Raw genomic sequence first — 24000 nt, forward strand, 5'->3', positions numbered from 1 at the left:
TTTCATAAGAAGTACATGTGACACGGATGTCCCCACATTCCACAGTATAGTCACAATATTTCTGAACAATGACTGGTGTACATAAACACAGCAGGTATACTATTGTAAGATATATGTGACAAAATTCAAAATATGATTTAGTTTTTAAGGCTCCATCTGGGGAAGTATTTCTCTGCTAATCTCAATGTCTCCATGTATTTGAAACAAGAAACCAATGTGTGTAAGGTCACATGCTGACAAACGTTCTTACAAAGTTTTGTGGCTCTAGAAGTAACGTGCGAGACAAATCTAAAAACAACTATTCATTCTTTACAATCAGGGTGCATTGCTCTTCAGATCTCAAAAAATGAACTAAATCAACCAAGCAGGTGCGTTAGTTATCAAGCTGATAATTATCATTGCATTGACAGATATATATGTGATTCACATTGCCTTAGTTTAAGCTAGGCTTGCTAATTCGGAGTATGTCCAATATTGAACAAAATATTTTTTTCAACATGTGCTGGACTATTAGGTGCGGGTGTTAAAGTACACATTATTTTGTTTTGTATAATACAATTCGAAAGGTCCAAAAGAGGTAACAATTCATTGATTGTCCCACATTATCTGGATACAAACTTGTTTATTCTTGTTTTATCATTTACTCAAATACATTATAAGTTTGTTTACCTCCGGCTGCAACTGCCGTCAAGGATTCTTTTAATTCTTTGCTCAAAAGGAGATAGACTTTAGCCCCATCTTGAATTTTGTAGTGCTGAAGTGTATTTATTCTCTTCCAGATACCATCTTTTGTACTTGACGCATCTTCATCGCTTAAGAAACGTTTAGATCCCCCATTACCTTCTTCGACCTCTACAATTTATACATAAAGAGTTCAACTATCTATGTCTGGTATACAATCGCCTTAAGTACATTGTTACAGTTGTAAAGCAACGGAGTGATTTAAAAAAAAATATTGTATTATAAAACTTAAAATGTTGCTGTTCGTCTCTGAAAAACTGTGGAAACAATGTAAAAGAAAGAAATCATTATCAATTTCAAATTATTTGATGTTCGAAAAGTACATAATTATAGATAATAATTACCTAGATTTGTACTATGTACGGAAGGTCTCTGTGAGTATGGCACATTTTTATATAAAATCTCCAGCATTTTTGCTTTCGCTTGAGTGACAGTATCACAGTCTAGAACTTGGACTGAAATCTGCTTTTCCGTGTTGTCAATATAATCAAAATGGGTAACGTCAAGCGTCTGGATGAAAATAAAAGTTGCAACTTTTAAAGTCTGAATCATAAAAATCTACTGGAATTATTACATAAGATAATGTTTTTCATTATACATAGCATTCTGTTACAGTTTTAAACAAATCTAAGCCTTGCTTTTATCTTGTTGAACTTTTTTTGTGTTTGCCTAGCTTTGAATTTGGTCCGGTCAAGTATTAGGGATTTAATATAAAATGGATTTGATAAATGGGCAAACTGGGCAAACTGACTTCGCATATATATTCGTGGCAAAGGCAAATTACTTTCGGTTCCAATAATTAGATGTTAAAATGTATTTCAACTGACTTGAATAAACACCATATGCCACGGTATTGTATAAATGTATCATCACATCTATTAGAATAAATGTATTACTTTCCAAATACCAATGTGGTGTTTTGTGTAATTGTGTGCTTTATGTAAGAGAATCAAGTAATACCGTGAATGACAAAATGTAAAAACCATCAGTTTAGCATAAACCATTTTCATGCAGTACATACAATTTATAAAACATCTTTAACTTTACCAGAGTGACTGGATTGATTTCGTTATCGGCCGATGTGATCAGTTTATCCTCCGAAAGCGTATATTTCCCACAGTTTGTAATGTAGTCCATCGGTCCTTTCTCAGTCTGAATTTTGATTGCTTTGTATAGTATATACAAGGGTGATCCCGAACGCTCTTTGAGGTAATGGTACAAGCAGATTGACAGCCAATGGGTGAGGAGTTTCTCGGCTACACATTCTGATCTGAAAGGTGGGTTATCAGATGTTTTGAATAAGTGAACTTAAAGATAATATATGTTTATATTTAAATGATTGTATATAGGCATCACTAAAACGAACAGTCTGATATAACCGCATGTCTCTCTCTGCTACTCTTCGTCTAACACTGATGCAACGTTGCGATTTATAATCAACCGTTATTTTAATGAAGTGCTTTGTATGCTTCTTAAGTTCCAAAGTTTAAACAAATCTTATGAGATTTGTTTTCTCTGTTTTGAAATTAACACTATATTTGAGTTTGTTGGTACTTAAAGGAGTCATTATTGTAAGTGCATGTATCTACGTTTCTAAAAACAGTGTTATGCAACATATGTGCTTAAATTTTCAGGATTTTTGTCCTCAATGTTTTTTCAAATAATTCCACCTCGCAGATATGAAAAATACCACAGATACGATCATACGAATAACATCCCTGTATACACAAAAAAGATAATGTAGCAATGTCCATGTTGATGGTGTATAGAATGCTTGATTGATATTAAAACCTAATATATATTGAGGCCTTGAGTGAAGGTAGAGTGAATCATTATTATTGTTATCCGGTGATTCTAGGATATTAACATTTTGTTTTGCTCTATGTAAAGCAATGGTAGAGGTAGTTGGTATGTTTTTTGTATAAGTAACCTTGTAAAACTAAAAAATGTTTGATGACAATTTTTTTTTGCCAACTGTTTGTTATTGAAATGATTGATATTATTATTACTAGTCTATGTGAGAAGTCCTAATACTTGTCTCAAATGATAATGGTAGAATAAACGTTTTAAAGCGTATATGTCCTAATAATGTTATTATAATATATAATGCATTATTAAGTTTCAGTAACACACACATAGATGATTGCGCTTTAAGTATAAGACATTGCATTTTTGTGGTTATATCAAAATTGGCTGAAAAAGATTTTTACTGTTTTCCATAAGTATACATAACATTTTTAATACTATGAAAATGATTATCTACACATAAGAATGATAAATATATTTACCTTCTGAGGAGAAGTTTCGGGGTACCTGAGGCAATGTTCTTGTCAATCAGACCATCAAGCAGTGTTGTTAGTATGCTGTTGAATAAAATCACAAGTTTTTAACAAAATATTGCTTCTAGCATGATATTCAGGGATGGTGAATTAGTAAGCAGTAATCGTAATTGATTGTAATCAAAAACATTTTTAAAGTAATCGACCGTTGTCAGTAATCAAAGTCACTTTCGATTACATGTAATTGTAATTTTATAAATTACCGCTCTAGTATTTGTGTAATCATTGATTACATTTCTATAATATTTATAGGACTATAGGACATTTAAAACAATCATCTCTTTAATGCAAAAACAAATTGTTACATGTAATTTTAATAGCATACTCTAATTAATGAAACAAACTATAATTTAAGTAGATTTGAAACAGCTACTCACATTTTACTTAACAGTAAATTTGTAATTCACCAAGCACCAAAATCACATTAATATTTAAAGCATTATTGGAACTCGATAATTATCTACCCTAAATTTAGATTGTTATACAGTATTATTGAATATATGGGAAAAATATAAAACGTAATTAATCCTGACAAAAATCACAGACTAATTAAATAAAAGAATAATTACACAAAATTAGTAGTATAATAGTTTAGAGAGTCATTAAACTAAAAGTGCAATTGACCATAATCAACGTTGAACCTGCGCTGTCACATATTCAAAGCATAGCAGTTTTATGACACATGTGTTTTTAGATAAAACTTTACAAAAAATATTTCTGCAAACTATCGTGACTTACCCAGTCACATATTCCATGTTGTCGTGATTAAGGATCATCAGTATTGTTGCAACATTTGACCTGTAATATTCGAAGTATATATTGATTTATACATCAGTGAAATATATCTTTGTTTATATATGATAATAGATATGACTAATCAAGAACTAGCTAAACTTTGTAATATGTAATTAAATGTATACAAATTTGATATAACAAAGTTCTGGCCCACTTCATTGCATTACCCATTACTGGTGTTACATTGAAAAATTGGTCGTAAAAAGTTTAACATTTAACCTGTCAGCAAAAACATGATAAACCCGTGCCAATAGTATAGTGCCAGGCCAATATGCATGTCCTAGCAATCTAGCCATGCTCTATTGTGTTGGCTCAAGTGGCTGATTTGCGCCAAGTCGTATTTTCAAGTTGTATTTTCGCTTTTTCGCCTCAAAATGCGAGAAACACGAAGAGACGACAAAGGACTTTGTCGTCTCTTAGTGTTTTCGCTTTTTACGACAGATTTTATGTGTCGTATCTTCGCACTCCTTCTGTCGTATTATCGCTTTTCTGCTTTGAAAATCCGAAAAAGCGAAAACACAAAGAGATGACAAAGTCAAACGTTGTCATCCCTCCGTTGTCATCCCTTCGTGTGTTTGCATTTTCGTATTTTGAGGCGAAGAAGCGGACATACAACATAGTGAAAATCAGCCACCATAGTTGGTAGCTATTATTTGGCAGTTTGATATTGAAATCCTTTAAGCTTTGATTGGATTATTCCAACGTCGAATCAGGGCAAATCCAGTAGGTTAGGAGTAAATGCTTTAACTAACAATCTCTAAATTGAATGGCACAGTTACTAAGCCACTTAACTAAATCCTTTTACAGCAATAAAGTGTGTTATTAAAATGATAATTATATCTTACTTGTCATTTATTGTAAAAGATTGCTCTTTCTCGAATGTTTTAATCAACATCAGAAGAAACTGCCTATTACGTAGTAATCCTTTAAACGTATCCATAGCTTGCTGATTCTGCTCAATATAAAATGAAAAATATTAAGATAATTATTTAGGCAAATTTGCACAATTTTAAAAGTCAGATATGAAAATATCTTTTTATCCGAAGTTCAAATGTCAATCTTGTAAGCTTTGTGGTGAACGTTAATTTCTTATCATAATTGTGATTCACATCTTTTCAAAAACGTTGATAATTTTACTGTGACGAAGTTAGCTTGAAAAAATATTATGAAAGTGCTAATTGTCTGCTGTTGCATGAATTACATAGATGAATGATGTAGGGTCTAATTCACAAATAAAACTGTAAACAAAGAAGTCAAAGTATGTGTTTGATATCAATTGTATAAACAATATCCTGTCTCCAAATTAAAAACAAATCAATCTGTATTCATGTTATATTAAAAAAAACTTACAGGCACTGATTCTCGGTTCATCAATATGTCTGACTTTTGTGATGAAAGAAGTGTTTTACTCGCATACACTTCATATTCTCGAAACAAGACATTCCCTCCTTTCAAATCGCTTGTTAAATCAGAGACGGCAGTTTGAAGTGCAGCGAATTCTGGAAACAAACATACACATTTGCTTGAAAATGATTAAATATGACAAAAAGTTGATTCTGTGTTTAGAAAATATTCTTCACATCACCTGAACAAATATTGAAACTATAAAAGTCAATAGCTCAATTTACCTTAGAAATAATTATATCTATATCTGAATCTATCTATATCCGATTTTTTTAAACTGCTATGTTTTGAATTTTCTATGACGAATTTGTCAAATCGCAATATCATAATACTACAATTAAGCAATGACCAGTATTGAGGCCTGGAACCAAAAGTGATGACCCTAAAGCAAGGTCACCCTGCTCATTTTTTGAAATCTCACCAGGCTTTGCACCGGTGTTATCTAATTTATTGTATTTTGATAAAAGTTCCTTAAACTTGACCATTCAAACCTAAACCCTATTGCAGGTTAAGAGTTAAGTAAGTTACTATCATTAGTATTCAAAAAGAGAGACCCACCTTCTCTGCATTGATTTCTAAACTTTGCTTCTATTTTATCCATTTTATACAGTAGACCGGCTTTCTCTTTCTTCATGAGCTTACGTTTTCTCATCATTGCAAAGACAATGCCAAAAGATATCAGCAGACCAAAGATTAGAATCCCTACTATGCTTCCTGCTATGATGTATTCGGTTTTCCGCCCGGGATCATCCAGCGGCTTAACAGATGGATCATTGTATGTGATGTTACCAACATTTCTTGACAGAAATCCAATATTCACCTTAAAAGCAAAGTATTGTTTGCTTTAGCGTTTCATGTATGCGGTATATAAACTACATGTTTGAATTAGAAAGCATGTTGAGAAGCTGTGTGACTTATTTCTATTTGTTTTCTAAAGAATCTAAATGTGACCAACAGCCTGTCTGTGAGGTTCAAGTTACACAAGTACACTTAAATAATAGCACTGCACAGAAAGATGCCTACTTACGTTGACGATAAATTTATGGCTTTTAACCCGATGACTGCATTTCGGTTCTTCCGTTGGAGGCTTACAAATTATATACTCGTGAGCCATACTTGTCACGTTACACCTCTCACAGCCGATTTCTATGACAACGTCACTTTGTACTGCTGCAACGTCAAAACGTTCTCCCTATATTAATAAAAAAAATTTTAGCATTCAATTCGCATTTCTTTCGTTATTTTCAATATCAATATACCAATATTGAGAAGCCAACATTTTAGAACCTGGTCGGACTTGCCTACAACTACGTATACACTTGTGGCAGAGGGTCTTGATGACTGCTATGTTGCAACGTATACAGTTTTCTGTGTATAAAAGTTACGGGTGAGCTTTTTACGATAGTTGTTGAACTTATACTGCATGCGATGACGTGACATGTGCATAATATTCGAATAAAAACATTTTGTATAAATATATAAGTCATTGACTGTTGACATTGACAGTTATAATCATGAACTGTGAGACATGTAGTTTTCAAATATAGAAGGGATGTTAATAAAAATGCCGTGGCGGCATGGCCAAGTTGTTAACGCTGCGGACTAGTAACCTAATAATCGCTGGCCGCATGGGTTCAAACCCAGTCAGGGGCAATTCGTTGTTTCCTTGAGCAAGAAATTTTACACTCATTGCTCAGTACTGGTTGGTTCTAGGAACGGATTCGAAAGTGTGTCTATAAGCTTATAGCTTCCTACACAATCGAACTAAAATATATTCTGTATAAACCAATAAAAAAATCAGAAAATGACTATTTAGCCCTTAATGATTCTCAAGTAAGTATATTGTCAATTTCATTTTGTTTAGTTAACTTTTGCTGTAAAAAATCTTGTCCGATTGATAAGAAAGAATTGTGCAGTCTTAAATTCAACTAGAAATGATATAATATTTAAGGCCAGACAATCACACCTATCTTGACTATCTTTAAGAAAAACTTTTTTCGATCAATTATATCAAAAGAACTCTTTTGCCAGCAATCTTCATATTAAGAAAGGAGATTATTAATGTTCAGAAAATGACTTGTGTTGTGATCGATGTTGTTGTCGTAGCAGTCGTTATCTCTATAGATGTCACTGTAGTTACCGAAGTAGCCTTAGTCATAATCGCCGAAGTAGTCGACATTTTACTAGTTGTAGGCGTCGTCGTTTATTTGTAGTAGTCGTAGTCGTATCTATATACCCAATATTATGTTAAGTAGTCGTGGCCATAGAAGTTGTCGTACTCGATATCGTGAAAAGTGTTGTTATGGTCCAATTGTTGTTGTAGTCGTGGCCTTATTCCTCGGTGTAATTAAACTACGTTGTCATAGTCGTCGTGTCAGTTGTCATCAAAGAAGTAGTCGTTATGTGTAATACTGGTAGTCGTCGTGGGCGTCGTAGCTGTACTAATAGTCGGTATAATAGAAGTCAAGAGCATGAAAGTAGTCGAAGAAAACCGTGTAGTGTACATAAACTCAATGTTTATACCTTTATAGAAAGATATTCAGTGTATTGTTTATCTTCTGTGAAGTTTTTGATAGAAGGATCTTCGAAGTACAAAAGCACAGCTATGTTTCTTGGTAGATTTTCTGCTTTTACCGATGCAACGTCATCCATTTCAAATCCAATTCTTCAATACAAGAATTAATATAAAATATGAAAAAATGATTAACAATAACATGCTATGCGATATAATTTGATACGGCACACTAAACTCGAATAGAATAGAATACAGTGTAATAAAGTGCAAAACAATACAAAACTTAAAGTCTATGTTATTTTCTAAATAACTCTCGTGCAATGCAAAAACAGCAAAAATCCATTCGGTTTCTTATGACATAAAATAGAAATTAACGTATCATAATTATTTTTGTTGTTGTTTTTTTTAATTAGAAGTCTCACTGGTCGACTAAATTTACATTATCATTAACACATATGTTCAACAATGTAAACCCTATGGCTGAGGGGCTGATGCATCAGAATTGCAGCCACCATTTATATCTGCATGGTCATAGGAGGCGATTAAATGAGTTTGAATATCTTGAGTCTATGCATCTCTTAATCCCAGCAGGTGAGGTGTTTTAACCCCTTGTGTTGATTAAAGTTCGTAGAATTCGAGGTAAAACAGAACCATTTTTACTGTCCAATGCGATATGGCCAAACTTGTGTTGGTGCGCCGTAAACCGAATAAACAAATGAACAATGTAAAATACATGTTTTTATGGTCTAAAACACCAAGTATAACAGTTCAATTAAAAGACAAATTATAAACAAAATTGAACTTAAATGTAATGGATTCAAAAATTTATCAATTATACAACTTACTAAAATTCATTGCAGAATATAAATATTTAGCAAATGAAAATTTTGACAACATGAGAGAATAAGACATGTTACGAGAACAGTTTTGTAACCATATAATAATATAAATGATTCAATTCTTGTCTCTTTCAAAGTTAGATATTTCATTTCTATATATATATATATACTCGTTATGTTTGTGTTAGCTATAAGATCTAGTACGGATGTCATGAATGACCCTTTTTCCATACAACAGACATACTTTAAATCTTAGTTGTCGCGTTGTTTTTAAGACACAGCCAAATGTAAACAGTGATAAAATCTTAAATAAGTTCAATTTAATAGTGCTTCTGATAACTTCATATTTTTATAATAATAAATTTTCCCTTTCACTCAATTTTGAATGGTAATCAATTTTCATTTCAAAGCGATAAGCTATAACCTTAATTATATATCATGTAACTAAGTTCACATTAGACGGCACTATGCTGTCCATTGGAATGTAAGTTTGATATATTTTGTATGAAACTGCACTCTTGTTGGTCGCTATCAAATAAATAGGAATACATATTTTGTATGAATTAAATCAATATGAAAATTCCAGTTCACGTTCACATAACTGCTTACTCTATGATGAATATAAAATAATAAAAAACACAAGAAATATACCTTGCTTCTTGTGAACTGCTATCCGATCTTTTACGCCTTTTATTTCTATTGTCAGTATATCTAGGACTAGGACAATAAATAACGCCACCATCATCTTCTCTGGTGCAATCCTGTTTTACATAAAATTAGATGTGATACATTATAAATTTTGCAAATAATTTATAAGTAATTGACACGACATAGGCTGTCATCCTTCGATATTTTCCATTAAGGTGGAATCAAATGTTTTGAATATACCTGTGATAACGCTACGTAAGGTCTAAGTGGCATGACATTTTGCATGACCTTAAACAGTGCCTTTAACAACCGAATAATTACATTCGATCAGTTTAACTAGTTTTTTTTTGTATTTTGTGAAAATAATCCTCAAAAATCAAACGGACTGTTTAAAATTCGAGCAAAATAATGTCATTATATAAAGAATATTGATCGAGTGTAAATTCAACAATGAATTTATTGGACGAGTTGAATAACATTATAATGCTTTTTATCACATATCCATTCTAAGAAGTGTTAACGATAAAATAATCGGTTTTTCATTGACGCGCTTACAGTGTAACGCTAACATTCAGTGCGTCTATGCTCTATGTTTGTATAACGCAAATGACCACGTCAAAATATATGCACGGCCGTGTAATACTGTTCATTTGATAAACTAAAGTAAGCATAATAAGGGTTAATTTGATAGATTACCTCGGACTTCAGTCTCCTGTTACCAATTACTGCATAGATCTTCGGTCGTTGTAATGCGTGTAAGTTATCTCCTTCAATCGTAAGTGTTCGCCCGCCACTTAATCAGAAAGAAATGGCATAAATAAATAAATAAGCCGCGTCATGACAAAACCAACATAGTGCGTTTGCGACCAGCATGGATTCAGACTAGCCTGCGCATCCGCGCAGTCTGATCAGGATCCATGCTGTTCGCTATCAGTTTCTCTACTTGTAAAAGGGTTGGTAAGCGAACAGCATGGATCCTGATCAGACTGCGCGTATGCGCAGGCTGGTCTGGATCCATGCTGGTCGCAAACGCACTATGCTGGTTTTGTCATGACGCGGCTCAAATAAAGTTTTGATACACTACATAGAAATAATGAAAAATCATTTGACAAACAACTCAGATTTAAATCTCAGTGCATTTCAAATGATAGCGAAATCGTGGAAAAGATCAGAAGAATATGCATTTACACTTTTTATTAAAATGTGAAACCCTTTGTTATAAATAGTAAATAATGATTAGAAAATCTATACACGCTAATGGGCTGAGGTGCGCATTTAAGTGATTTTTTGTAAGATATTTTCTTTATTATTTTTTTGTTTAATCTGATTTAGTGATGTTCTCAAACTATAAGTTTGTTGTCTAATAAAGTGTTGTTTTTTTACTTGTAACAACACAATTTGTTTGTGTAAAAGACATATCTTTCTCTTAATTGAGGTATTTACATTTGTATATTGTTAATTCAATGCAATTCTATACAAATTACTTCTGAAATAGATTTACAAGGAAAGTTTACTTTTAATGTTCAGAGTGTACAAATAAACTGTTTACTTATGCCATGCTTTCCTTATATTGATATTGGCGCTTATTTGTTAAGAAACTCAATTCATACCTTGGAATCATTCGAAATAATTACCTTTTAAAACTTTCTTTCGGCGAAATAGATGTTATGTTGGGATCTTTAACATATGTATATGCAACATCTTCGCTTATTATGGCATTCGCACCGTCAAATTGTATATTTACGTCGAGAGCCTTATCTTGGTCATTAACGTTTCCAGCAGTTGTCGTGCATACACGCTTTGTTGATGAATTTCTGTTTTGTAAATAGTCATAACATTACAAAAGACGTTTCTTCCCATAGCAATTGAAAATATTCATATAAGACATGCGTATAACAAATTAGCATGAACCCTCAATAAGAAAGAATTTATGATAGCATTTAAAAGTTTCTAATTGAAAAATGATAACTATACCATTTTGAACCTACTTATATGTTTAATGTGTCGATAGACTATATATCAATTATATTATTCATCGTAAAGATAAGGAGTTCAAATTATATGGCTAATACACTAATTCAAATACTAAGGATGACAATTAACAATCATCTGCTATGAATAAGGAAAAAAACATAGAAAGTACACAAACATTCAAGAACCCAACATATCGAAACCAATTTGTTCTGAATGAGTAATTGAAATCTGTTTATGTTTTGTCACAATATTCAATATTTTAAAAAATGCTATGCTCAACATTGAGTGAAATAAATGTATTGGAATTTATAAAAATCTTACCGAAAATGTCTTATATGAATAAAAGAATGAATAATCTACCTATGGGAAGTTGCGTAACCTATTATTGTTCAAGCAAAGTTGGTCTTGTCTTAAATAAATGCCACTTTTTTAATAACACAATATATATAAAGTCATATTGTGCTCACCTATAGTGTTTAGAATTTTAAACATTACATACCTGTTTCATGGGAAGTCAAAACTTATTCATTTTATATTTACACAGAGATTGTGTTGCAATAATCAATGTTTTCTTATATCAAATTTGAGCATAGTACATCTTTAAATAGGTATATCAAAAAGGCTTCAAATGATGCTGAAAATCTTGTAATGCTAACTCTAACAAGACACAATAAAGGAGATCTTCTAAATCTTTTAACATGATTTTGTCACTATAAACAAATGAGAAAATAACCAGTGTTGAACTGTTAATATTATCTGGCTCCAGCTACATGTACATGCAGCTGTTCTTCTTATAAGTGTTCCCCGCCCAAATAACAAAGACAACACTAATAAAGCATTTGTATTGGTATTTTCCGTTCTTATCATGTTTTCTTTTTTATATAACGCTAAAAGAACATCTCACATACATTAACGCGATAGGTTTTGAATTTTATCAATATTATAAACTATTATTAGAAGCATTTTCGGCAATTCGTAAACAGCGTAATAACGTCATCTGAAGTATGCAACTTATCCATAAAGGATGGCATGGATGGAAACGAATGCGCCGATTTAGTCACACAGTACAATCCAGTCTGATAGGTTAATAATATTGTTGAAATATTGATAATAACAAAACTTGAACAATTAAGATATCTTCGAAACTTAAAATGAAACATTTGTTCTTATTATTTCGTGTTTTTAAAACCTAAGTGTAGGATGCAGAATAAAAAAAGCCAAACACAAAATCGTAACTGGAAATTATCTCTGTTGGAAAATAGCGTTATTGATCTCCTTTATTAAGTCATGTTAGAACTGAAATAATATCGTTGTTTATCTGCTATTGAAAACATGTCTGTTGTTTTGATTCGAAAAAGTTAACTACTCCGGCCCACAGCCTTCGTGGTCAATTTTAACGCATCAAAACTGTAAACCAGTGTTTAATAGCCGAAGCACACCGCTTAGACCGATATTATTTCTTAAATATAAATACATGTTAATAGTGCCATCTCTAAAATCGTTGACTCTGCATGTTTTCCCACCAATAGAAACATTCAATTTTTTTCCAGTGTCCAGCAGGTGTCCATATAGCGTAACAAGCGTGCCACCTGACATTGGTCCAATGGAGGGCTTTATAGCGGTAACCTTAGGAACCTGTAATAATATCAATGAGCCTTAAACAGTCATTTTAAGATTATTGCATTCAACCTATTGATGACTTTGTGTCAAACCAAAAGTAATATAAACATATCATTATGTATCATAAAATTCATTAGAACAATTACCCAAGTGTATAAGTATATGTTTTTGATGATTAGAATATATGCAGTTTATATTTTAAATGTACTAGAGCTGCTGCCATACTATACAAATCGGTACTTATGTCATTGAAAGAAACATGGCCTTGACCAGAGTAAAGCTTAAATCCTTATTCCATTAGTTATAATACAGGCACCTTAACCATTTAAACAACATTGTCTCAATAACTCAATAACTAATTATAATCAATTTAACTTTTTACATCGTAGAGCAGCAATTAGGAATTTTAAAGATTCTGTAACTCAATTTTGTATGGTTTTATATCATAAATATGATGCTCAAATGAAGATGTATTAATATTGTAAGTTCCAAAAAGCATTATTTGTAAAGATATTACCGAATTAACATTTCATGTAAATAAAGAGGGGAAAGTAGAAATTTATTTTCGATATAGTCTTAGCTATTTGTTGAATGTGGATATTTTAAAGATTACTTATAATGCGTATAAACATTTGCTGTACATATTTAACATATTCTTGGATGTTTGGAAATTATATAATTATATTCATTTATAACATTTAACTTAAGTGTTGTTACATTTTTAATTACTTGAACAAGACGAAGTACTAGTTAATAATTTCATTATATACTGCTTATTCTAAATAGACCACGTGCACCAAAGGTCAACTTCATGATCTCATTGACCGTACATCTGTTTGATATAAGTGTGTTTATAAGTATAGGTGGAAACAAATAAAACGTGACTCATTCGATCAGATAATCATGATGGCCAGGAAACTGTACTTAAACATTGTAACTAGACAACATTTTAGATATAAAATTATATACACAACATAAAGAAGTTTAAAATTATGTTTACGTAAACTTTGTTTTATGCCATTAAAACTGAAAATTTACAATATTATAATGACAGTGTCGACATTACTTAAAGATTTACTCTGCTCCTACTAGAGTAAAATATTTTTATCACAGATATTTATTGAAATTCTTACTGAATATGTCTGATTTGAATAAAAGTATGATTAAATTATGTATGGCAAGATGCGATCCCTATTACAGGTTAAGTAAAGTTGGTATTTTCTTCAAAACAGTGCCAAAAAAAGTGTCTTTTTTTAAGACACTATGAATTCATTTTTTTTACCATTTATAATGACAATGTGCAGAATTTTGAACATAACATACACGTACTTACTTTATGTTAAGTCAAAACATGTTCAGTTTTTATTTACAAAGACACTGTAAACCAATAATCAGTATTTTCTAATATCAAATTTGAGCATTGTATATCTTAAAAATTAAGTTTCAACAGTCAAAGGTCGTCTGGAACAAGACATATTATTTTTTATCAAAACTGCAAATATAATGATAATAATAATGAAGATGGTCATCATAATCATCATCATTATCATCCTCATCATAATAATCGTATTTTGCTGCTGATGATAACGGCGGCTGCAATAACGATCCTGTGTATTATGATAATGTGTTATATAAGTGTACCCCGGGAGATGCTTTGGTAGTTTAGCACGGAGGAAGGTAGTCTAGTACTGGTGTATCTCTCCAGGAACGATGGTTAGGAAACTACCCGCCTATATGACTGAAATACTGTTGGGAAAAGGCGTAGAATTAAACAAACAAACAAAACAATATATAAGCGTATATGTAATGTTATTAAGTTGTTTGTAAGTTTGATATTCAATAAAAAAGAACGTAATTATTATAATACCCGAAATTGGAACGGTAAAGAGTACACCCCTCTAGCGTTATCTTTTCTTGTCACAATCACACTTCCGTTCATCACTGTGTTACTTGGCGGAAGTTTACACTCGATCCTAAATTTATTGAATATCAACCGATTAAATCAAAACTAATCAATTCATGAAATTATTGTTTTTAATGAAACTATAATCAGAATCACTGTTTAAATCTTGTATAAACAATATCAGACATGAAATAAAGATGTTGAATCAATTCAGTGAGAACTATCTTCAATAATTTTTAATAGATAAGTTTGCGAGATAATTTACAATTCAGGGCCGTACTTGGCCATAATATTATCATTCTATATACTCTAATTTGTCACATTTATAGAGTATTCATATGCTAGTCCCCTCAAAGAAATAAAATACACTGGTTCACACATAAGGATAAATCAAATCAATTCAGAAATTAAATAATTATAAAAAAACTTGGTAATAAATGAATAAATACTTTTTTAATGTAAGATTCTTTATTTGTCCTAATCGTAATTTACTGTCCTATAAATTCTCAACTTCAATGTAACACCTTGTATATCCAGTAACGCAGGAATGTGCAAATAAAGCAGACATTTTGCAAATGTAACATAAAATTGTGTAATTTAGTGGCTAAAACGAGCACCGAGTGAATGGACCAATATTGTTATACACCAAATTGAAAGAATACGGTTGCTGAGACATTATACTTCATGAAAATATTTTTCAAGATTATTCATGAAAATGACGACCTGACTAGCGTATTGATGGCGAATTTTAGTTTCGTTGATATCATTAAATACAATAACATACATATTTGTTTATGATTGTACCTGAGACATTTTCCAATGTTCTCGTGTAATTGAATTAAGCAGATAAAACATAATTGAGACCATATTTACGAGGTAACGCCAAATTCGTAAGCAACGGCGGTTATCTCATTAAAAGTAGCTCAATCTAATTTTACCAGCTTCCTACTATTGTTATACGACACTTGCAGGTTAGTAAATGTCTTGGGTATACTGACTAAGAATAAATGAGCCGCATCACGACAAAACCAAAATAGTGCATGGATCCAATCATGGATCCAGGCATCCGCGCAGTCTGATCAGGATCCATGCTGTTCGCTATCAGTTACTCTACTTGTAAAAGGGTTGGTAAGCGAACAGCATGGATCCTGATCAGACTGCGCAGGTCGCAAACCCATTATGTTGGTTTTGTCATGGCACGGCTCAAATAATGTTTTAAATGTGTTAAATGAACATATTTATTTGACGATAACTCAAAACGGTAATCAGTTTGTGTTTCTCACGAATGATCTAAAGAAGTAAACATATTTCTGAAAACATTATTAATGCTGGTTATAGTATAATGTCGTAACAGCCGTCTGCGCTAATTGATTTCTTTGAATTTGATTTAGAATAAAATATTTTGGTTCGTTTACTTACTGAGTTATTCGTTTTGGCAATACCATTGCACAGATTCGGCGTTACTTTTACATTATTTGCACATTCCTGCGTTACTGGATATGCACGATGATGTAAGGGACAGAAGTATTAGGAAATAGGTAAGACTGCAAAGATTTAACCATAGACAGAGCAAAATATTAATTCGCGGCATAGACAAGTAATGAACATCTTTACAGGTCAACATATTAAAACTTCATCTCACTTTCTGCCGGGATTGTAGCCAGTTTCAATAGAATCACAGGCAATTCCAGCAACTGTCACGGAATCGACAGTATCATTATAGGAAGACCCAAGGTTTACACCTGTTATTTGTATCAATGTCGTTGCATTTATATGAGCACTGAGTGGATGCACCTATTAAAATAAAGTTATTATAATAATTTCCAAACATGTTTACAATAAATCAAGTACAACAGGTGTCTTATAATTGCATGTGTGCTGAGCTTCAAGAACTATCACAATCTTGCATCTACATTAGAAACATTTTAAATCAGACATGCCTGTCAATTAAAATCCGATTAAGAAATCAAATTATTCACTTGTTTTTGTTTCTCTGTTTTCGTGTTATTATTTTCATTATTCCCTTTCTTTCTAGAAAAATGTCGGTCCATATTGGAAGTACTTAGTTCTTTAATCTAAAAGTAAATTTCTCGAAGATTCTGCTTACCTCAGTAATGACAGGAGCGTCACAAGCTGTGGTGTTACACATTTGACTGTTGTCCACACACGCTGATACGCCACACCATTGGCAATTAAAATGAGGTTGATACAATGCAAAACTCTTGCAATGCCCACAATTGTTGGCCGGTGTCGGAAGTCGTTCACATGCGTAAATGGTGACTAAAATATATCATTTAACGCATCATTCACATTCAACGGTTTAAAATATTGAGTAAGTAAGATATCTTATGTTTTATTTCTTATGTTATTATCATTTATGATTGATTTGTAATCGTTATCCAATCAATAGTACACTAAGCAATCCAAACAGGTAGAAAACAACTGTCCTTAAAGTATACCTGCTTTAATAATGAAAGAGCAATGCACTTAAATACAACTTTCATCTAAATTCAAACCATGTTGAAGGTGAAGAATGTAGAAAATCGGGAAGTTATTCCAAACGTTGTACGGCAACAAAAGGAAGGTACAATTTTCCAAATAAAGCATCATCTATTACCTGGCATTGTATCCCCGTAGACTGGAGATCCTCCCCACATAAGTTGGACCGTAGCATTAAGTTTACCTTCTTGTAACGTTATTTTAGACAAGCTCTCCTGGGTCATATATAATATATCAATAATTATCATTTAATTGAATCAAATAGTTCGATTTTAGGTAATGCGCTTTTTTCTCTCTAAAATTGAACATCTAACTTAAAAGAGAAAAACGGAAAAAATAGTATCATAATTATTTTTTTCATCTTATCGAAGATTCGTTTATTTGTATTCGGTAGCTTGATGCATTATACATTGCATGTCTCAAAAACTATTGAACAAAGGGCCATCCGTGGTTGAGTGGTTAAGTTTGTTGACTTCAAACTACTTACCCTTCACCGCTTTGGGTTTCGAATCCCGACATGGACTTTGGATTCTTTCATGCGAGAAGGCTATCCATCTAGCTTACGAAACGCCGGTGGTTCTACTCAGGTGCCCGTTCGTGCCTGAAAAAATGCACGGAAGGGCACCTGAGGTTTTCTCCACCAGTAAAGCTGGAACGTCGCTAAATGATCTATACTGTGTCGGTGTGACGTAAACCCAAACAAACTATTGAACAAATTCAACGGGGGTGGTCATTGAAACGAAATTAGAATTTCATACGTGGTCGGAATAAAGAAAAAAATGACCTTGTCGAACCTTTTCTAAATAACACTTAAGACTTCCATGATTAAAGTAAGTCCTGTTAAACCAAAGTTCTTGTGTTCCTGATACAACTATCTTGCAACCATATTCCAGAGCGCCCGGTGTTGTTTTTGGCTAAAATAAATGATATTCATAACGATAATTATAGATTGTCTAAAATTGCTTAAAAAGTCAATTTTTCGCTTATACAACTCATTTTGAAAACAAAATAAAAGAATAGAATAACATGTGAAAACATGTGTCTTTTACAACAAATAACTGGTATGCAGTATTTGTTTTAACCAAGTTGTTTTTAGTAATACGGCAATTCATCATATACCGCTATATATGATATCACTGTTACTGTAATGGTGTTTGATTTTTTCCTAAAAATAATATGTGCAGAACAGCCTAAACAAAGAAATCTAGTATAAATAAAGTCACTTATAAAAATACTTCTAGCAAGTTGGATCCTGTTATGTTTATCGTATAGTTTCTGTCTCTAGAGAAATACACGGAACCATTCGAATCATGGACGATATCCACACTCTTTGTGACAACTGTGTAGTTAATGGCGCGTGGACAATCTTCTGCATTAATGATGCTAATCTACAAATATATAATTAGTAACACTGTTAATGTAATAAGGTAATTTTTTTTACTTTCTTCTGAGCTTCCTTGCGGAGGTTTGTCATATCCAACCCTATGCAAATTAGATAAATATTATGTTTGGCTTACTATATATTTAACAAAAGTTATTAATAGTTCTACGTATACAGGAGTATAGAACATTAGTATAAGTGATTTTGAATAAAAATAGATTGTTAACAGTATTAAGATGTTTTGTAATCTGAATTTAAAAATACATTATTAGTGTTAAGATTATCTTAATATTAAGCCTATCTAGCTATTGATACGGGACGTTTTTCTAGAAACATCACGGAAAGAGATCAATGATATTTTGTTTCTGTTTAAACAGATGTAAAGAAAATGAATATTACTAAGTTATCGCATGCCTGTTGTACGAAAATGTCGAACACAATTAAGTGAACCATCTTCCATCACAATGAATATGGTATTTTTAAAACAATGAAAATATAAGAAGAAAACTCGTAGTAGATGTGTATTTAATCTATATTTCATTTCTTAGTGACGTCTCTTTTTCAACTGTTATCCTTCTTCAATCTACTAGTATTAATAATTATTTTTGTTACTATTCAATATGTCAATCATTTTCAAAAACCCGTCTAATTTAGTAGTAATAAATCCTGATTTAGGAAATTATCCTCTAACGTTAACCTGTATAAACTGCCAGGTTTTCATCATATATAAACATTCAGCTAGGTGTACATTGACCCGGAAGCGGTATTATGATTATATTAGATTTCATGCAAAGTTAAAATGTGCACTGGTGCCAATTTAAGTATAGTTTCAACAAGAAAAAAATTATATTTTTTCCGACTGGAATTAAAATTTAAACACTCACTGATATATAAATATAGAATTGGTTATACGTAAGTTATTGCTGAGAAGTAAAAAAGTAATGATAACATCCTAAAAAGGAACCGCAACGCATCGGGAGAACACAACTTTGTTGATATAAAAATAAATGAGCAGAGTTGCTTATCTTATTCAAGATTTTTTTTCTTCCAGGATATTTTCTACCGTATGTCACCGCAAGCAACTTATATAACTTAAAATATAAAAAAGCTTCCTTGTTCCTTTATGCTGTTTGAAAAATGATTGATGGAAGAAATGACATAAATGTAAAACAAATAAATTAACCTCCTCACTTGAGAAATATGATTGTTTCTTTCAAGACCTTTAGTGAAGTAGGCATAATCTTCAGAGTTTTTTCTTACATCAACAGAGTTTGTAAGAAATTGATTTGATTGGCCAAAAAGATAATCGATTTTAATTTTCAGTAGTGTACTCTGTTTGGTTTATGATACATTTGTAATATTAAAATGGCAGTGCCGACTGCATGAAATATATAATTTATAATTTAATTGAATAAGATATATGTATTTACATCAGCACAGTTGATATGACGCTCTTTACATTGGTTTGAGTAAGGGCACCATCTACATTTCCAATTCCTTGATGAACAGTCAATACACCTGAAACACGGAATTAAAACAAATATAATTAAACGACTTTCGATCTAACATAATAATACTTTAGTTAACATTTTTTAAATCGTAAAAAATCAAAATAGCACTTGAAGGCTATTAAATTGATATAAAAACATGGCATATGATGTATACATAACATAATATTGCAATAATGTTACAGATATTGGACATATGAATGAGAGGGTATCCATCGTGAGCAATTGAAACGAAAGATGAAAAGAGAGATAATTTAAAATGAAACACCTACCAATACATGAATAGTAGGCCTTTAACACTTAAATCCCTGATTCTAAAGGACCAGGCAAAAATACGAATAATAATTTGAACAGTATTTAGATATTTTGCCCTTTGAATTTAGAAATGCACTGAGGAGAGATACAGGGCTTAGTTACAATTCCATATAACATTTAATAGCGGCGGTAACGGTATATCAATATTCAGCAAAAGTGAGATCAAAGAACAAGAGCAGTGACAGTAAAATGATAAGTTGAACATTGAAACATAATTAAGATAGGAAAATAAAATAGAAAGAATCGTAATTCTATTAAATTTCATAACAATTATACAAGTTTTCGACAAATTTTCTCACCATAATGAGAAAAGTATATATTCATAAGAAGCAAATCGTTTATATATCAAATATTATAAACTTACAAATGAATGTTCAAAAGTAGCCGTAAAAAATAACAAGTTCTTCAAATTGATTTGTTATACCTTTCAAATGTTTCACAGCTATATATAATAAAAGTTCCTTCTATGGTTGTTGCTGTACCATTCGTCAATATGGAAACTTTCATTTCAAGAGAACCTGAAAAAAGAATGTTCAAAACCCATTCAATGTACAATAAAGTAGCTCAAAATACGATGACGATTGTTAGATTTTATAAATATTTGTTTATAATAATTGATGTTAAATAAATGTCAATTAATTAAATTTTTCGATTATCAGCTAAGGTTAAAAAATGTTAATTTGATTAATATACTAGTACATGATGAAATTAATTACCTTTTATTCTGTGTGTAATATCTAATATGTCCGTTGGCGAACATAGCACTGATAACCCATCGTTGAAAACCCGTGCTATTTCAGTGGTATAGAAGGTGGGTCCGATTTCATCACTGTGAAATTTACATGACACATTCACGCCTTGTAATACGTTTGAAACTTTTATGTCAAGCTACAAGAAAGTTATAGTACATCTATTAATTTCATTTTATGGTTGCTTAACGTATCAATATGAATGCTAGTTATCAAGCATATTATAAATAGGCAGTTTTACATTTAACACCAATTACTAGTTTTATTTATTAAGTATATGTAAGTGTTCATCTGTGCTGTTCTACAGAGGGGGCGACGCTACAGATGGGGCGATAGTTTCGGGAGAATGTTTCTTATTTCTGTATAATAGCTACTTACTTAATTAGTGGCAAGCTTTAATTGGCTTCATTGATATCCACTTTATTACTTCATTTTTGCAAATGACTATTTTTATGAAGCACTTTGAGAAATAAAAGGCGACTATGAACGGAGTTTTTATAGTATCAGCTTTTGTTCTTCTTTGAAAATTCAACACACATATTTTGTAAAAACAATACTGCGTTTTCATTGGATGACAAATGAAGCTGGACACTAAGATATAATCTTCTAACAATATGTTTCATGCGCGCATTAAAAATTCGTCACATCTCATCTCAATATTGTTTTAAAAAGAAACAAATACCAACTATATACAATCTGAATATCCCTAAAAATAACACAGGCATCGACATTCAAAAATTAAAAATAACAAAAATGGAAACTCATTTTCATATGAATAATTTTGTTAAAGAAAATGAATTGTGCAATATCTCTCATGCCCCCTAACACTGACTAAAGCAAAAAAGGTAGCAGAACTATTGATTCCAAAGGACTGAAATATCAAATACCGAAAGAAGCAATATTTTTGAAAAGATATGAAACATTGTTATTAGATTAGCCATACCGTTACTATTTCCTCAATGGACATTACTGCAGGAGAAATATCTTTTACATGTGGACATATATCACCACTTGAAGCTGATATCCACTCCCTGTTTACTGGGCAAGCATCACTCGTACTGCATCTAGATATATATGCAAATGAATATAACATATGACATTTTTTTTCATTATTTTATTCCAATTACAGAAAAGGATCGTTTCAAATTGTTTTTATATCTTAAACTATTTTAAATATTGCTATTTTCTTTTCCTTCATAGTGTTACTTGAAAATTCAGAGAATAAAACAAGTGCCTGCATTTCTTTAAATGTGGGGAACAAATATTTTTACAGAATTATATAAGCTTAATAATAAATAGTAATTTTGAATATTAGAATGAATCACACACATAATATTTACCTTTCTTCTAAGAAACACCAGCCACAGTATGGGTCATTACTACCTAAACACCCATCGCAGGTACGAAACTCAGAACATGACTCCACAGGAATTTTGAAAACCTGAATTGTTGATAATATTGGTTATATTATAAAATATGAAAAACAGGACCAACAAGGAAGGCGGCATTCTACTAGATCACTATCAAGACCATGTTAAGTCTTCAAAGAAAACAGAAAGAAACGCTATAAAAATAGAATTAAAACACTTAAGCTAAAAAAATGTGTAGGCTTGGTTTGCTTGATTTGTTTGATTTAACAATTTCACTTTTAGATGTTGAATTTTGCTAAAACAGTAGTATTGGGTATTTGCATGCACTTTTCAGTTTTGTCCATGGACAGGATAAACTTCAGTGAACCTGCAACACTTATTTTCGTTATTGAGACGTTCTAAGGGATTCCATTCATCTGTCTTTGTTATTGATACCATGTTGATGCCATGTTGATGTAACGACCTGTTTTAGTGTGTTTACATGCCCCCCCCCCCTTTATAAATACGATTACATATCTTGGAAAATTATTTTGTGGTCAATATACAATATATTAGTATTTATCTATCTTAAATTTAATTCCAATAGAATATTTTTAACTGACTGTAAAGCCAATAAAGAATTAACAATTTTTTTTTTAAATCAAATAGTTTTATACATTATTGGAATTCAAAAATAGATTTGATAATTATGCAGACATGTAACCTTTTATTATCTTTTTTGTATATCTATGTTTAAATTTTTAGCATAGGTTAAAGAATCTTTTAGCATTATTTAACACTTTTATTTGTGTATATATCATAGATATTCTTTTGAGGATCTTGCAGGTGACAAGTTATGATTATTCAACAACGTGTTTATGGTCATACATCCTTATATGAAAAACACCATAATATCACTTTGACAACAGTATTGATGATATACTTTGTCACAGGACCTATACAGTGACGCAGTTTAAGAGTAAGTCTGCAGTGTTTTTGAAATGGTGAACCTCATCTCTGTCACATGAAAATGCGAGTTGAAGCAACACACCCCACACCAGCAAGATATTTAGATATTTGATATTAGATTAAAACATACCCTAAATAATTTCATTTTTCTTTCAATGGTGCAAATATAATTAATTACTGTTATATTTTGGCTTTTATTTTTTTTGTTGTTGCTGTTTTTGTTATTGTTGTTTGTGGTTACCGTTGTGATGATGTTTCTTTTGTATTTTATCATGATTACCAAGATACATTATGAACTATTACAATATAAACTTAAAACATTAATGAGCACTTACATATCAGTCAAAATGAATTGAATGTCTAAAGGCGTTTATGTATGAAACATGTATATATACAGATACGTCAGTATGCAAAGTGTGTTTCCCGTGCAATTCAGGCCTCATACTAACACA

The 24000-nt window shown here is 31.5% G+C and overlaps 1 protein-coding gene across 1 annotated transcript in view; it reads right to left on the reverse strand.

Annotated features, from left to right (window-relative positions):
* Nucleotides 1-24000, reverse strand: part of LOC132757114 (plexin-A1-like) — a 32656-nt gene that overhangs the window by 2210 nt on the left and 6446 nt on the right. Inside the window, exons 5-29 of the mRNA XM_060748302.1 lie at nucleotides 22571-22671; nucleotides 22174-22294; nucleotides 21198-21369; nucleotides 20906-20999; nucleotides 20089-20176; nucleotides 18513-18665; nucleotides 18072-18191; nucleotides 17396-17492; nucleotides 16886-17058; nucleotides 16421-16572; nucleotides 14743-14848; nucleotides 12730-12890; nucleotides 10916-11095; nucleotides 9978-10074; nucleotides 9285-9394; nucleotides 7803-7944; nucleotides 6307-6471; nucleotides 5838-6099; nucleotides 5226-5374; nucleotides 4721-4827; nucleotides 3819-3878; nucleotides 3030-3104; nucleotides 1789-2011; nucleotides 1086-1251; nucleotides 670-852 (exon numbers count right to left, since the gene is read on the reverse strand). Coding sequence (XP_060604285.1) covers nucleotides 670-852; nucleotides 1086-1251; nucleotides 1789-2011; nucleotides 3030-3104; nucleotides 3819-3878; nucleotides 4721-4827; nucleotides 5226-5374; nucleotides 5838-6099; nucleotides 6307-6471; nucleotides 7803-7944; nucleotides 9285-9394; nucleotides 9978-10074; nucleotides 10916-11095; nucleotides 12730-12890; nucleotides 14743-14848; nucleotides 16421-16572; nucleotides 16886-17058; nucleotides 17396-17492; nucleotides 18072-18191; nucleotides 18513-18665; nucleotides 20089-20176; nucleotides 20906-20999; nucleotides 21198-21369; nucleotides 22174-22294; nucleotides 22571-22671 — 3457 coding nt within the window. The remainder of the gene's footprint in view (nucleotides 1-669; nucleotides 853-1085; nucleotides 1252-1788; nucleotides 2012-3029; nucleotides 3105-3818; nucleotides 3879-4720; nucleotides 4828-5225; nucleotides 5375-5837; nucleotides 6100-6306; nucleotides 6472-7802; nucleotides 7945-9284; nucleotides 9395-9977; nucleotides 10075-10915; nucleotides 11096-12729; nucleotides 12891-14742; nucleotides 14849-16420; nucleotides 16573-16885; nucleotides 17059-17395; nucleotides 17493-18071; nucleotides 18192-18512; nucleotides 18666-20088; nucleotides 20177-20905; nucleotides 21000-21197; nucleotides 21370-22173; nucleotides 22295-22570; nucleotides 22672-24000) is intronic.

The sequence above is a fragment of the Ruditapes philippinarum genome, unplaced genomic scaffold (genome assembly GCF_026571515.1).
Source record: "Ruditapes philippinarum isolate M1 unplaced genomic scaffold, ASM2657151v2 ctg207_1_1_1_1, whole genome shotgun sequence".
Classification (NCBI taxonomy): Eukaryota; Metazoa; Mollusca; class Bivalvia; order Venerida; family Veneridae; genus Ruditapes; species Ruditapes philippinarum.